The following is a 14,348-nucleotide window of genomic DNA, read 5'->3' on the forward strand; positions in this document are numbered from 1 at the left end:
AATTTTCAATAATTATTAATGACTTATATATCCTTCCATTTTTAACGTGCCTTTGTCCTCCTTGCTTTGAAAAGAAAAAATATGATACCTCACTATTTTGTTACTCGCATTGGGATGAATGTAGGAATTTGTGTTAGGATTACGAATATAAAAATAATTAAAAATTAAAGGAATGTATGATAATAAAATGTTAGGATGTGAAATTAATAATCCATATAAAATAAAGAAAATACTTTATATATAAGAAATGAAATTTTTTAAGGAGTACGACAACACCTCAGCACCCCTCGGTCCATACTTGACTCGCATTGAATATCAAATAGCACTAGAGTTGCATAAAGACCTATATTCTTATAGATTAAGAGTTTGAGAGATAGGGAAGGTGTACACAGACAATTCCTAATTTATGCAATGTTCTATTTCAACACAATCTGATTTGTTTTGTTCAAAGTTTATAGTAAATTGATTATGTTTTGTGATTCAGGTCACCTTCCGAAGATCGTTTTACCAACAATGCAAATTCTAACAAAATGAAATTAAATCTTGAAAATTTCAAAACTTCTTTTTATAATGCATATTAACATGTAATATTAAAGTTTGATCTATTTAAACACGAATCAATTTATCTCAATGATTAAAGTAATTATTATTATTTGTAGATATCGTGATTTCAAACACCAACAAATGTAAGGATGATTGGCGTTCAATAATCAAATGATTGAATATTTGTATTTAAAAGCTTAATTAAAAAAACTTGATCTATCGGCATATAAATGATATGAATGTTAGTTGATTGACTGAATATTTTTATGTTTGCAATGCCGCCTCCTTTCAATATGAGATTCAAACATTAATTATTGCATGTTGAACCATTTTATATAGTTTTTTAATTATTATTATTTGATTTGTTGATTGATTGATTCATATTAAATATCACAATTATTTATTATAAAATGATTTTTAAATCAATTTTCTATTTACAACTCCTAATATTACTTAACATTTTACCATGTAACAAAAACATGAACTAATAGAGTAAATGGCAGAACATAGTGGACCCTTTGTGGGACCATGACGCCCACAACAATTTGAATTTTTTATTTTAGACCCTTAATTTTTTAAATTATTAATTTTGCCCCACATTTTTTTATAAATTCACATTAGGCCTTAATTTTTTTTTGAAAATTCTTAATTAAATCCCTCCCATAATTTTTAAAAATTCTCATTGAGCCTCTCAAATTTTCAAAAAAAAATAGTTAGACCCCAATTTTTTTTTTTTGAAAATATGTAAACTGAACACTTATAAAATTTTAAAAATTTAATTTAAACCTCAAATTTTTTTAAAGTTTTAAATTTGCCCTCCAAACTCTATGACTAAGTTTCGCCGCCGGATAGATTGACAGTCATTTTACCTCCCACAATTGTACTTCATAATATTAAATACATAATAATTATATGATAAAGAAACAAACAAATAAAAGAATAAATCACATTTGTAAATTCCATAATTTTAGATACAGAATGATTATATGATAAAAAAACAAATAAAATAAAAGTCAATGGTCAAATCCTGGAAGTTTCAAAGCAATTGCTCAACCGGGTCGACAACACAATGGAATATATTTTATTGGGAAAAATAGCACACTTGTCAAACTTGTTCTAGAAGAGAGTTTCTTGCCATGACTTGGATGATGGAGGCTACTTTCCTCTTGTATCTATCCTTGTGAGAATTTTACTATGGGTAAATTATAAATTTCAATCACTAACTTTACTCCATCTCTTATTTTGTTCATTGAACTGTAATAGTTTTCAATTTCTCATTAAACTTAATACATTAGATTTTTTTGTCATTTCGTAGTTAAATAATTAACGATGTTAAAACTATATTGTTTTAAGAAAATAAAATTTTCACAAAAAACGACATCGTTTTGCATCTATATAATATCCTTTTATAATGTCGTTACTAAGAAAACAACTGAATGACAAAAAAAATCAATGTGTTTAGCTCAATGAGAAAATTGAAAAAAAAATACAATGAGTGAAATAGAAGAGAGAATAAAATTTAGTTACCAAATTTTTAATTTACCTTTATACTATTTACTTCATGAGAATAGGCAATCCAATGTCAAATAGCATTAATATTAATTATAGTTAATTCTATTTTTATATTTTATAAATTTTAAATTAAATTTAATATTTTGTAGTTAATCTACACAAGTTGCTATAAGCACAACCAATCAATAATATATATATATATATATATATTAAATAAATCATCAAAATTATTCATCTAAAATATATAAGAAATTATTTTTTATCATCGATTTTTTATCGCCTATTGCTGAGATCGTAAAGAGGAGGCTCGGATCATCATTGAAATTATTATATTTAAATTTTAATAATATAAATAAAATAAAATAAAATAAGAGAATTATTCATAATGAATATTTATATTATTTAATTTGTATTAATTGATTTATTTTTAGGATATCATTTTTCAAACAACAAAACAAATCCTCACCTTTCCGGCGGCGGGGCTTACTTAACTGCCACACCTACGACTTTTGATTCAACTAAAGGCAGAATAAGATATACACTTTCAAAATCATATTCATGAACAGAAACAACATAAGATTCCAAAATAATTTATATTTATTATAAATAGTTGACTATTCTCGTGAAAAACCAAGATCTGAGCTGTGGTTTTCGGTCTTCAAAAGCTTTTTCCACGAAGTATATCGCTAACAACAGTGATTACCAAGAGAAAAAGATGGATCTTAAACCTGGTTTATCAGCTTTCGTGACCGGCGGAGCTGCCGGAATCGGTAAAATTTTCCTGAACTTCATTCTTTTTTTTTTGTGTGTTTTTTCAGTTTCACATTTGTATTATTTATTATAGAATCGTTAACCTTGATTCGATGTGATCGATTGTAAAAGCCGATCGTATGAAGTTATTCGGTCGATTGTGATTGATTTTTTTTTTGTTTTTTGCAGGTAAATCTTTGAGCTTAGCGTTGGCGAAGAAAGGAGTATTTGTGACGATCGTAGATTTCTCTGAAGAGAAAGGGGAGGAGGTTGCTTCTTTAGTTCAGAAAGAGAATTCCAGATTCCATGAAAATTTGGAGTTTCCTTCTGCTATTTTTGTCAAATGCGACGTCACTAATCCAAGTAAATTCGATCTCATCTTTGTTTATCACCTGTTCGATCATTTTCTCCAAAGTATTCATATTCTGCATATATTTGAATATACACTTGATTTTGAGAATTATGCAAATAAATTATATTTGATCCTTGTTATCACCTGCTAAATAATTTATTTTCTAAAGCATCTCTATATCCGTCATATATTTGAATATAGGCTTATCAATTTTCAAATTTCGTAAACAGGCGATGTATCTTTAGCATTCGAAAAGCACGTGGCAACATATGGAGGATTAGATATTTGTATTAACAGCGCTGGCATTAGTAATCCAGTACCATTTCACAAGGATAAAACTGATGGAACTAAGACATGGAGGCAAACCATTAATGTCAACCTCGTTGCAGTTATTGATTGTACTCGCCATGCAGTACTGCTTCCACTTTGACTACCTTTTTCTGCAATTTAGCTTTGATGACAGTCCTAATTTGCGGCAAAGGATTGATTGTCTAAGAGAGTTTTTTTTCTTGAACAGATTAGAATTATGCAAGCTCTGAAAAAGCCAGGGGTGATAATCAATTTAGGATCCTTTGCTGGTCTTATCCCATCCGACTCGATCCCCATCTACTCTAGCTCAAAAGGTTTACATTTATTTTTCCTATATGATACTATGTATGCATTGATTTTCACTCAGAATTCATAATTTCGGTTGAGTTTTATTTAAGTTTTAAGCTCTGTTTGATATAAAATCGAACTGTTAAAGATAGTTGGATTATGATTTATCATTTTCCTAGTAAAAACTGGATTCAATTTTTTTGTTTTTTAATTGAAATTTTTAAATAGTATTTAAATATGAAAAAGAAAATGCTCCATGAGACTCGAAAGCTACTCAAATTTGACTTGCTCAATAGTTTGAGTTTGATTCGATAGTGATTAAACTGAATTCAAACTTTTTGCAGCTGAACACAAATAGCTTGTGAACACAATGTATTGTTTACACCATTAGTTGTAATCTTTCTCTTTAAACGAAAAATGTCATGTTTTCTCAGATTATTTGCAGAGATTAGTATAATTCTTGCAGGTCAGGCATTTATGTAATTTGACAAATTGTTTGAAATATTTGTTTTCCAGGAGGTGTTGTCATGTTTACTAGATCACTGGCTGGTTATAAACGTCAAGGAATACGTGCCAATGTTCTTTGCCCTGATGTAAATGTCTAGTTAATTTGAAGAATTTTGGATGTTCTTAATTAGCATATGTTTCTCTTATATAATTTGCCTTTGAACATGGATGTAGGTTGTTCTAACCGAGATGGGAGAAAATTGGACCCCAAATTTGTTTCTCTAATGGGAGGCTTTGTGCCAATGGAAATGGTGGTGAAAGGTATATACGCTTCGAATTTTGCTAACTATTATCTCAAAATAAATATGTTTAAGAGCCAAACTTTAGACAAAAGTAATCTGTAAATTTGATCTATTTGATTTTTGTCTTACTCGGTTCGATCCTTGAAAACCTCTTCTTCAGAGGATATCTTTAATTTGTGAAATATAATATATTTATATAGAATTTCAGATTATATAGATTTCAATACAATCCTAAATAAAACAGAGATTTTGCACGCCAAATCACTTCTGGTAACTTCCTATCCACTTCCTCATATTTCTAGGTGCTTTTGAGCTTATCGCTGATGAGAGCAAAGCTGGTGCTTGCCTATGGGTTTCAAACCACAAAGGCTTGGAGTATTGGCCCAATCCAACTGAAGAAGCAAAATACACTGTGCGTTACTCCTCAAGTTCCAGGAGCAACAAAATCTCGTTCCAAGCTCCTTTAAGTTCCAAGCTTCCTCAGAATTTCAAGAAACTGTAAGTAAAATGTCATAATTGTTTTATCTTTTAGTATTTTAAGTACAATTATTTGAGTTTTGGTGGATTAAAAGTATACAGTTCACCATCAAAAACATAGCTTGAGTTCTTGTACGGTTGCAGAAAGCTACAATATATATTTTTTACTTTGTTTAGCAGCCATATTTCACATCTCGATTAGTTTTATGTATCCATGACCTTAATAAGATACTCCAAATATTATTTTTTAAAAAATATCAAGTATACTCATGCCGGACAAATACCCCAATCAATACTCACCCTGAATCTGAATAATGAAGCTGATTGGTTTAATAAAGATACTGACCAGTGCCTTTTTGCTCTTGCTCAGTGTTGTGCATAGCTTTAGTCACCATTTTCGTGATGCAACCCATGTAATTAGTGTACCATTGCGACTACCTCTTGAATCAGACCAAGTTGTTCTGAAAGTCATTTATGCTGGTGTAAACGCTGGTGATGTAAGTTTATTTTATTTACTTTTCATTTATGATTCATTCGATTTTCCATTTTCTTTTAATTAAATTCTTCTGTACTCAACTTTTGACATATTCTATTCCGACCATAAGAATCTTTGTATAATTATAGAAAATTTATGTTCTTTGATATAAAATTATATACCATGTACTTATGTGTGTATTCTTGAATAACATGTTACAAATAGGTGAACTATAGCGCGGGTCGATATTTTCAAGGAAACAAGAAAGACATCAGCTCCCTTCTTCCAGCCGATGCCGGATTTGAGGTGCAGAAATAAAATATTATAACTAAATAACATCAGGGATGACATCAATTCGGATATTTGCTTGGATATCTGCATCCATTTCAAATTCACTACGAACTATAATTATAATATTTGAATTCGGAGAAAATGGATTTGTATCAGCAATTACCGAAATCACATTATATTGTCATCCCAAGTGTAAATGTGTTAATATAATATAGTTCAGTTAAGTTGATATCTTCTGGCTATGGTTAAATTTTTCTGTTACAGGCAGTGGGAATAATTGCTGCCGTCGGAGATTCTGTAAGAAATTTGAAAGTTGGAACTCCTGCTGCAATCATGGGTTTTGGATGTTATGCTGAATTCATGAAGGTATAAAATCAAGTTTATTTATTACGTTTGTAAAGTTCTTGTTTCTTAATCTATTTCAATCTTTGTTCCTATTATTTATATTGTTAACTAATTATTGGATATTGAAACTAAACATAGGTCTCTTCAAAGCACATACTTCCCATTCCAAGGCCTGATCCAGAAGTTATTGCTTTGCTTACTTCAGGATTAACAGCATCAATCGCTTTGGAAAAGGTACATTTTTATTGTAATTTTTTCTTGTTTAGAGAAGTAAACTTTTGCATTCTCAACTCTTTTACACTAACCAACTCTTTTGTGGCCATATTCTCCATTGTTTTTTTAGCTATCCATTCAGTCTTTCTTGTGTATGCATGTCTGAATAATTTTCGATCTCTATTTTTCATCTTATAGGTTGGACAGATGAAATCTGGACAAGTTGTCCTTGTAACTGCTGCTGCTGGAGGGACTGGGCAATTTGCAGTCCAGGTTTGTGTTAAACTGAGTTGATAACTTGTAATAAGAATATTACATGAAAAAAATTTACAATAAACAATATGAGAATAATAAGATAACAAAAATGTGATATTAATACACATATGTGTCAAATTTTACACAATCATAAACTATTAAAACACAGTATCTTTAAAAAATTTGAGCATGCTCGTTATAAATAAATCTTACTAAGATTCAGTTCCCATCCCCAGTTCGAGTAACACATACCTCTATTGCATGTTTATCTTAATTTTATACTTATTGAAATATATGGTATTTCATTTATTTAACAAAACATCTTCAAATATACAGTAATTTATGGCTATCATGTTTGCATCTTCAAAGATATATTTAATGCTAATTAATAACTGTATGTATTTGTTTCATGGCTTCAACAAGATTTTGCTCCTTGAATGTCTTTTTTGTATACTTTTATGTCCTTTTAATCAGAACGACATTTGCAGCTTGCAAAAATAGCAGGAAATAAAGTTGTTGCGACTTGTGGAGGAAAAGAAAAGGCAACGCTTTTGAAAGAATTGGGGGTTGATCGAGTCATAGACTATAAAACTGAAGACGTCAAAGCTGTATGTATCTGAAATTCTTATTTTCAATTGTTCTGTCTTTTATCGCACCTCTATCGGACATACTCTCATATCCGACACTCACAACCGAGTTTTAGTAACATAAATAAACTTAGAGGAATTGTAGTCAACTAACTCTACTGTGATTAACCTCAACACCTTCTATGACTAAAGATCTCAGTTGCCATCATTTTTTATCGTCATACATGCCATGCCCCATCTTCTGAGATTGATCTCACCACAGTTAGAACAACTAAGACCTTGAATGCCATCGGGTTAAAAGGCTTTGTAAAGCCACCATATGACAATTTATGCATTTGGTTGGTTTTATTTCATGGAAGGAACGTCTGACTTTGTAATCTTTCAGGCTCTCAAGGAGTTTCCTAAAGGGGTCGACATTGTGTACGAATGTGTTGGAGGGAACATGTTTGATTTGTGCCTTAATGCTTTGGCAATCCGAGGACGACTCATTGTGATAGGAATGATCTCTCAGGTTGGTTGGTTTATATATATATATATATATATATGATTCCGCACGATACGAATATAGTTGTAATGTTGGTCTAACTCGTCATTCTTTTTGAAATCCACCTGTGTCTAAACATAAGGACAAGGATACCAGTCATTCTTCATATTCACAACTTTTATAGCTTCTGATGTTGTACTTCTTATTTACAGTATCAAGGGAAGCATGGATGGATGCCATTAAATTATCCTGGACTTGTTGAGAAGCTTTTGGCCAAAAGCCAAACTGTGGTAAGTAATCAGTAAAAGTGTTGTCGTGATTCTTCATTTTTCTTCCGGTATCCATATCCGACACTCATATTTAACACGTTTCCAGAAACTTGTGATCACAAGTTCTATGGTTTCTATTCTACCATATAATTTTATATCCTCTTCTTTGCACTTGGCATTGGAAATCTTGTGGCTTGTATTGAAAATGCTTTTGTTTGCAGGCCGGCTTTGTCATGACACACTATAGCTATTTATGCAAAGAGCACCTAGTGAGACTCTCTCAACTTTACTCTTCAGGAAAGCTTAAGGTAACACATATGACATATCTCCACATTCTATGTTTGACATACATCTACAAACGAATCTAGTTTTTTCGCATCGTGTTCGATTTAGAATAACGCTAAACCAAAGCCTTAGTTTCTTCTCACTTTCTTAACATGCTGTTATACAATATTGTAACAGGTAGTATTAGACCCGAAAAGATTTTCGGGTTTAGATTCCGTTGCAGATGCTGTTCAGTATTTGCATTCGGGTAAAAGTACCGGCAAGGTGAGCACAAATTCTCGATAAAGAGAGCATCCAAGAAAACTGAATTGGGCCTCTAATGTGTTTTACATTACTCTCAATTTCTCCAGGTTGTCGTCTGCATCGATCCAAGCTTTGAACATCAAATGGCTAAGTTATAATTCGAAGCCGACAAAGTCATTGTTCATCTCTCCCGGGTAAAGTTTTAAACTATTTGCTACTCGTATAGGAAATATACTCTAATAGCAGAATTATGTTCGAGTAGAGTGGTTACTTGGTTTGAATAAAGAGCCATAAGATAAATTCAGAGAATAATTGTACTGATGTATGTTACTCAGAACCGAAAGTTGTATCGATAGAAAAACAAAACAATGAATCGGAACCGAACACGATACGAGTGTTCTTTAGTTACAAGTATGTTTCTAAAGCATACAACAGAATTGAATTGCTTGATATGATTTCCTTTCTCAATGGCAATTCAAAAGCCTAAACGACATGGGCATTCATGAGAATATACACTCACCTTCTTCACAAAATCTCTTCCAAAAGTTTCTGCTTGTTCCATCACAAAAGCTTTTTGAGTGGCCACTATCATCACCAAGGTGCATTAGCCACTTCTTGAAACAAAGCCTCGAGCTCATCGGATTTCTCTTGCTCGAATCCTATCTCTCTGTCAAGTCTACTCAGCGTCTCGGTTACTTCCGCAAGCTTTGCTTCCAGTTTATGCTTCTCCTCGTTTGCATTAGCTTGTTCGAGTTTAGCTTCTTTGTACCTCCTTGACTTCATCAAGAGGAACATCAATTGGTCCAACCGAGCACATAGAAATCCAACTTTCATACCTAGCCCCTCGAACGATTTCAACGTTTTGTCCCAAGTGAGAAAACTGTCGTGGGAAATTGTAATCTTGGCAGCTCTAATGGCATCGGCGATATTTATCGTCTCAGCAATGACTCCGGCAACCAGTTTACAGTTAAGTCCCTCGAGGAGATTTTCGTGAAGGAATAACTTTTGATTACAACAAAGCTGATAGTACTCATTTGCAGGTGCTTGGAAAGCTCAGAATCTATGATTAAACCATTAACAACAATGATAAAATCCTCGAAACTCTTCACTTCTTTAAAATTAACAACGGATTCTGAGAGCCTGACTCCATCCGAAACTTCAGAACGAGATCCACCCTTTCATTTTCAGATTGATCCACTGTCGGTTCAAGGTTAGAACTGTTGTGGAGTATGGGGTCATTTCTATCTTCTGTATTTCCTACAGATAACCTTTTCGCACATTGTGTTCTTTCCCTGCAATCATCAAAAGAATACCTTAAGATTATAAATTCGCAATCGATAATAACCTTAAAATCCATGTTTTCGTAACATGGTCGTGCATTAACGAAGATAAAAACGACTCGCCCAGGTCAACTTGTTGAGTGGAAGATTCTAACTTTAGAAGGCCAAGAGCAACATCCACTTCATCTGAACCTTTTTTCTCACAATATAAACCTAAAAAATGCAGAGAAAGCTTCATCAAGCACCCTTAAGTTCATCCAAACATATGAAATTACAGAAAAAGCAAACAATTACCTTAAATTTGAAGGGTTTCACTAAATGAAAAATACAGATATCTCCTTCCAATAATTTATGAGCAATTGAGAACCCTCTCCATCCACCACTAAGTCCAACCTTTTCCGCTAAATATTTAGCTTCAAACTCTTCTCCTTCTTCATCCAATACCATGATTCGCTTCCTTCGTCAAATGATTGAGCAGAACTGTTTCGGAAGACCCTATCATTGGCAAAGATAAACATCTTCCGCTAGGAAACACCGACGCAGCAGTAAGTCTAATTATAAAAAGAATGCAAAGACGAAAAACAAATTATACCAGCCAAAACCCTCCAGTAACGTGAGATGGAAGCATGTATTTGATCAAGCTAGGGAACTCAAATGATAGATTAGCTTTAATTTGCAATGCTCGTCCCATAACGGCGGATTTGAGCTCGGAATTCTCATACAATCCATCATATGTAGCTCTCTTTCGTTATTACTAAAAGGGAAACAATAACATCATAAACAAGGCAGCAATGTGTAATTGTTCCCAAGGCATAAAAGAAAGAAAATTTTGAGCTACATTACTCACCATTGAGCCTTTCCTTTTCAGCAGAGACTACCTACCAAAAGATTCATTAAATTTCCCATTAGTATGTTCTTGGACGGCACCTATTTCGATTCAAATTACTAAAGGAGCGTGGGGATTATGACCTTCTATGTATCCACATACTATTTTACATATCGGTTAGAATTTGTTTGCAGAAAAATAATCAAAGCGATATCAACATAAATAATGCATGCACAATAGACATATTTAAAGTTGTTCGACCTTGCAACGTATAATGTATCCCACAATTGACCATAGATACTCATAGTCATTGCTGACGGCCTTAAGCCTATACTTGTTTTCATATTCTCTGTTTTTAAAACCTTTTCTTTCAAAACAAACACTGAGATTAACTTACAACTTCATAGTTAACAAACTTAGAGTAAACCCCAAGGGAAAATGTGGGGATATGGAGCTCACTTGATTACAACTCGCCTGGAACCTTTCTCCTAAACAATTTGCTCTTGGATGGTCCCCTCTCCCTCGATAAACCTGAAAATATATGTATGTATATCTGTTTGGGTACTTGTAAAAGTATATATCTGTTTGATTATACATACATAAATCATGTACGAGATGATGCTTATGTATGTAAGTGTGTGTATATGTATGACGTATGTATATAAAAATATATATACACAGAACAGAGCACGTGGATGTCGATGCTTGTAAGAGGAAGAGACCTTGAGAGGGTTCATCTTCTGTTCTGGGGAGATAGCCATGGCGATCAATTTGAAACAGCTTGTAGTATTTGAGTACTGAACTCACTGCCACTTTGAATCTTCGGCGGTAGGATTTGAAATTTTGAAATCAAGAGAGTTTTATTTGTAAACTTTACAAATTTCGGTACAAAGAAATGAGAGAAATGGAGTATTATTGGAAAGAAATGACGAGTCTTTCTTTTGATTTGATGTTTGTAATTATTCAACTGTCAAGCAGTAACATCTTGAACATTTTCTAGTAATTACACAAATCAATTTACTTAAAAGAATAATTATTATATTTAAAGATCACCGATTTAAACATCAACTATTATAAGAAGCATTGAACATTTATTGTTAAATAGTTAAAAATACTTAAAACATATATTAATTTATAATTATTTTTAATTTAATAAAAAATTATTAATTTAATTATAAAAATATTATTATGCAAACTCCGAAAGATTAGAAGATATAATAAAAAAACAAGATAGCATGTTTGTACATATCTTACTACTCAACTATTCACATCTTAGAATCCCCAAACTCGAGCACAGTTGATGACCCTTTTTTTTATATACATACATACATACATACATACATACATACATATATACATATATACAGTCCTATACATACATTCTCATATACAATAAAATAAATATGGTTCATACACTGATTGCCACACGATTATATCACAGGCAGCAGAACCGGTAACCAACACAGTTTTCTGCAAAAAAAACGTCCACGGACCTTGTTTGCCGTGCTCGAGCAGAGAAACTACGACTCGTTCATCATAAGTAATGGATTTATTTTGCTTGTAATATGTCTTGACGGCATTACCGAATGAACACCCCATGGTAATGATTCATCAGAAACATTATAATCTCGAACGACGACTGCATTTTATACCAAGGAAAGGTGAATGTCTCCGAACAGATGAAAATGGCTGTCCCTTGCCAGAACCCGAAAATCTAACGTCCCAACCTTCGATATTCTTACGAACACAAGCCTCAAAGAGAATTTGGCCAAGTACGCTATGAGCATTGATGCTTGGCTGTACAGGTAGAGAGAGCGGTCCGTCACTTGGTTCATCTTCTAAAGACCCAGACTCTTTACTATTCTGATATTTGGCTGAACTTGGCAAGAAAAAGTGGTCACTAGGTCCAAGGGCAACTCTCCTAAAACTTTGGTTCGAGTTAACTGCTGCTTTCTGCAGGTCATAGACTAACTCGGATATCGTCAAGCATCCATTCATTTCTCCAAGTTTACGGATCCTATGGGAATAGACCAAAGTCGCTTTCTCAAGGAAACCAGCCACGGCAGCCCTGTATTGAATAGGATAATGCTTGTAGTGCTCTGAAATATAGCAAAGAATGACATTAGCTCAGTCGTGAAACAAACACATTAGTAACTTAACATTTTAAAAGTACAAAACACAGTTACTTTCGAGCAAGCACTCGGGCATTTAATAAACATAGAAGATAACATAAAATGAGTCATTTGCATACAAATCAGCTGTTTATGCCTTTACTTATTAATCAAGGATATAAGATTCTCAATGCCCTTAATATGGGTTCATATGAGTAGACATCGTGTTTACTATCTGACCATCAGCTTAATCGACTAGATAAATAACAAACCCCCTAAATGGTAGCACTGACAGTTAAAAACATAATAAGTTTGTGCAAATAATCGTAATATTTATACATGGTAAATTGACGAACTTAACAGAAGTTAAAATGCTTTGTAGTAATAACAAAGCAGAGAAGGTTAGGGACCGACCTAGATGAGGAGAGCCATTCCACTTCACAATATCAATATCTGCCCCAAGATCCTGTAAGCATTGAGCAAAATTGAGTATAACTGGATATGGTGCAAGGTCATCTTTCTCCGAGCATAAAATGAGATATGGAGCATCTAAGCCCTACAAAAGAAGAGTGGGGAAAATTAGCTGATGGAAGCAGACGAAAAACAACTTAACAAGCTAACAGGGATTAATAAGCTTACAACAGAGGAGTAAAGGGTCTGCCAGTATTCGGCACGTTGACTCAAACCCAGTTAGATAAAGACCATCGAGACTAGATGCAATGCCTTTAGCGATCCAAGAAACAGTTTTGATGTTCCGGGTATTTTACGTACGGAGGGATGAAAGCAAATTGGGCATTCAGATTATTTGCAAAATCTACCGGACCAGAATCATAGATTTGTCCACAAACACAATTTCGAATCAACTTCCTTTCCTTTAAAAAATGGACATTAACAAAAAAATTCAGTTAGGTTTATGAATATTAGAGATTTTATTAAAGGGGTTATAAGCAAATCACTACGAGAAACTAATAGAGAAAGAAAGGATACCGGATTAATCCAACCTTCACCTGTTTCTTGAATAATCTACATTAAACATAACAAAGTTATTTCAACTGCAACATGGAAATTAAAGCATAAAATGTTGCTTGACTCGTTTGGGATTGGAATTATATAGAAAGTTTTAATACCTGAAAAACCTTGTACATACAAGCTTTAGGACTTCCTGAGAAAGAGACAAAGACCACTGGACAAGTTCTAATCTTTAGTTCCTGCAAACCAAAAAAAGGTAAGTCTATGTTTTTAGAAAAAAATTAAGACATCATTAAGCGATAATGAACCTTAATGAAACTGACCTCAAGAAGCTCATTTAGAAGAATGCCAAGGACATAGCCTTATCAGGATAATATCTGCACAAAGAACATAACATGAAAAGAAAACAAGGAAAGAATTTTGCTAAATGTGCTGCAAAGGAATGCTACTTGCTAAATCAAAGATCCTAAAATTTGACAAGCAATGACAATGCAAAGCTTTGTTGCTTTGACTTTTCATTTTTGATGAGGCACTCGTGTGTGTTACACTTGTGTCCGACATATAGATACGGGAATATGACCTCCAAAGATTATCCGACAACATGGGAAAATATAGAAATCTAACCATACACATATTGAACATATACCCATATTTGACACTATACTCGAGTCCGAGTAACATGGATCCAAATAACTCAAAAATATACTCCCTGCGAACCCTACAAATAACTTATAC

General features: G+C 33.0%; 1 protein-coding gene and 2 pseudogenes across 1 annotated transcript; 1 reads left to right on the plus strand and 2 right to left on the minus strand.

Annotated features, from left to right (window-relative positions):
- The first annotated feature begins 2,672 nt into the window (after positions 1–2,672).
- On the plus strand, positions 2,673–8,839 carry LOC120160374 (annotated as a pseudogene).
- Positions 8,840–9,018: 179 nt separating this feature from the next.
- Positions 9,019–10,154, minus strand: LOC120160572 (B3 domain-containing protein Os01g0234100-like). The gene is made up of 4 exons (XM_039170959.1): positions 10,037–10,154; positions 9,827–9,920; positions 9,568–9,719; positions 9,019–9,470 (listed from the first exon to the last, which is right to left on the minus strand). Exons 1-4 carry the CDS (start codon positions 10,152–10,154, stop codon positions 9,019–9,021), a joined length of 816 nt encoding a protein of 271 aa, XP_039026890.1.
- Positions 10,155–11,875: 1,721 nt separating this feature from the next.
- On the minus strand, positions 11,876–14,106 carry LOC120160376 (annotated as a pseudogene).
- Between the last annotated feature and the right edge of the window lie 242 nt (positions 14,107–14,348).

This window comes from Hibiscus syriacus, unplaced genomic scaffold (assembly GCF_006381635.1).
Source record: "Hibiscus syriacus cultivar Baekdansim isolate YM2019G1 unplaced genomic scaffold, ASM638163v2 tig00111392_pilon, whole genome shotgun sequence".
In the NCBI taxonomy this organism is placed as follows: Eukaryota; Viridiplantae; Streptophyta; class Magnoliopsida; order Malvales; family Malvaceae; genus Hibiscus; species Hibiscus syriacus.

Excerpts from the sequence above, each read along its gene's own strand:
- LOC120160572 (XM_039170959.1), bottom strand. The coding sequence starts at position 10,154 with ATGGTATTGGATGAAGAAGGAGAAGAGTTTGAAGCTAAATATTTAGCG. Across the intron at positions 9,921-10,036 it reads ATTATTGGAAGGAGATATCT|GTTTATATTGTGAGAAAAAA; the intron begins GTATTTTTCATT and ends TGCATTTTTTAG. Across the intron at positions 9,471-9,567 it reads GAAGTTTCGGATGGAGTCAG|CACCTGCAAATGAGTACTAT; the intron begins GCTCTCAGAATC and ends GAGCTTTCCAAG.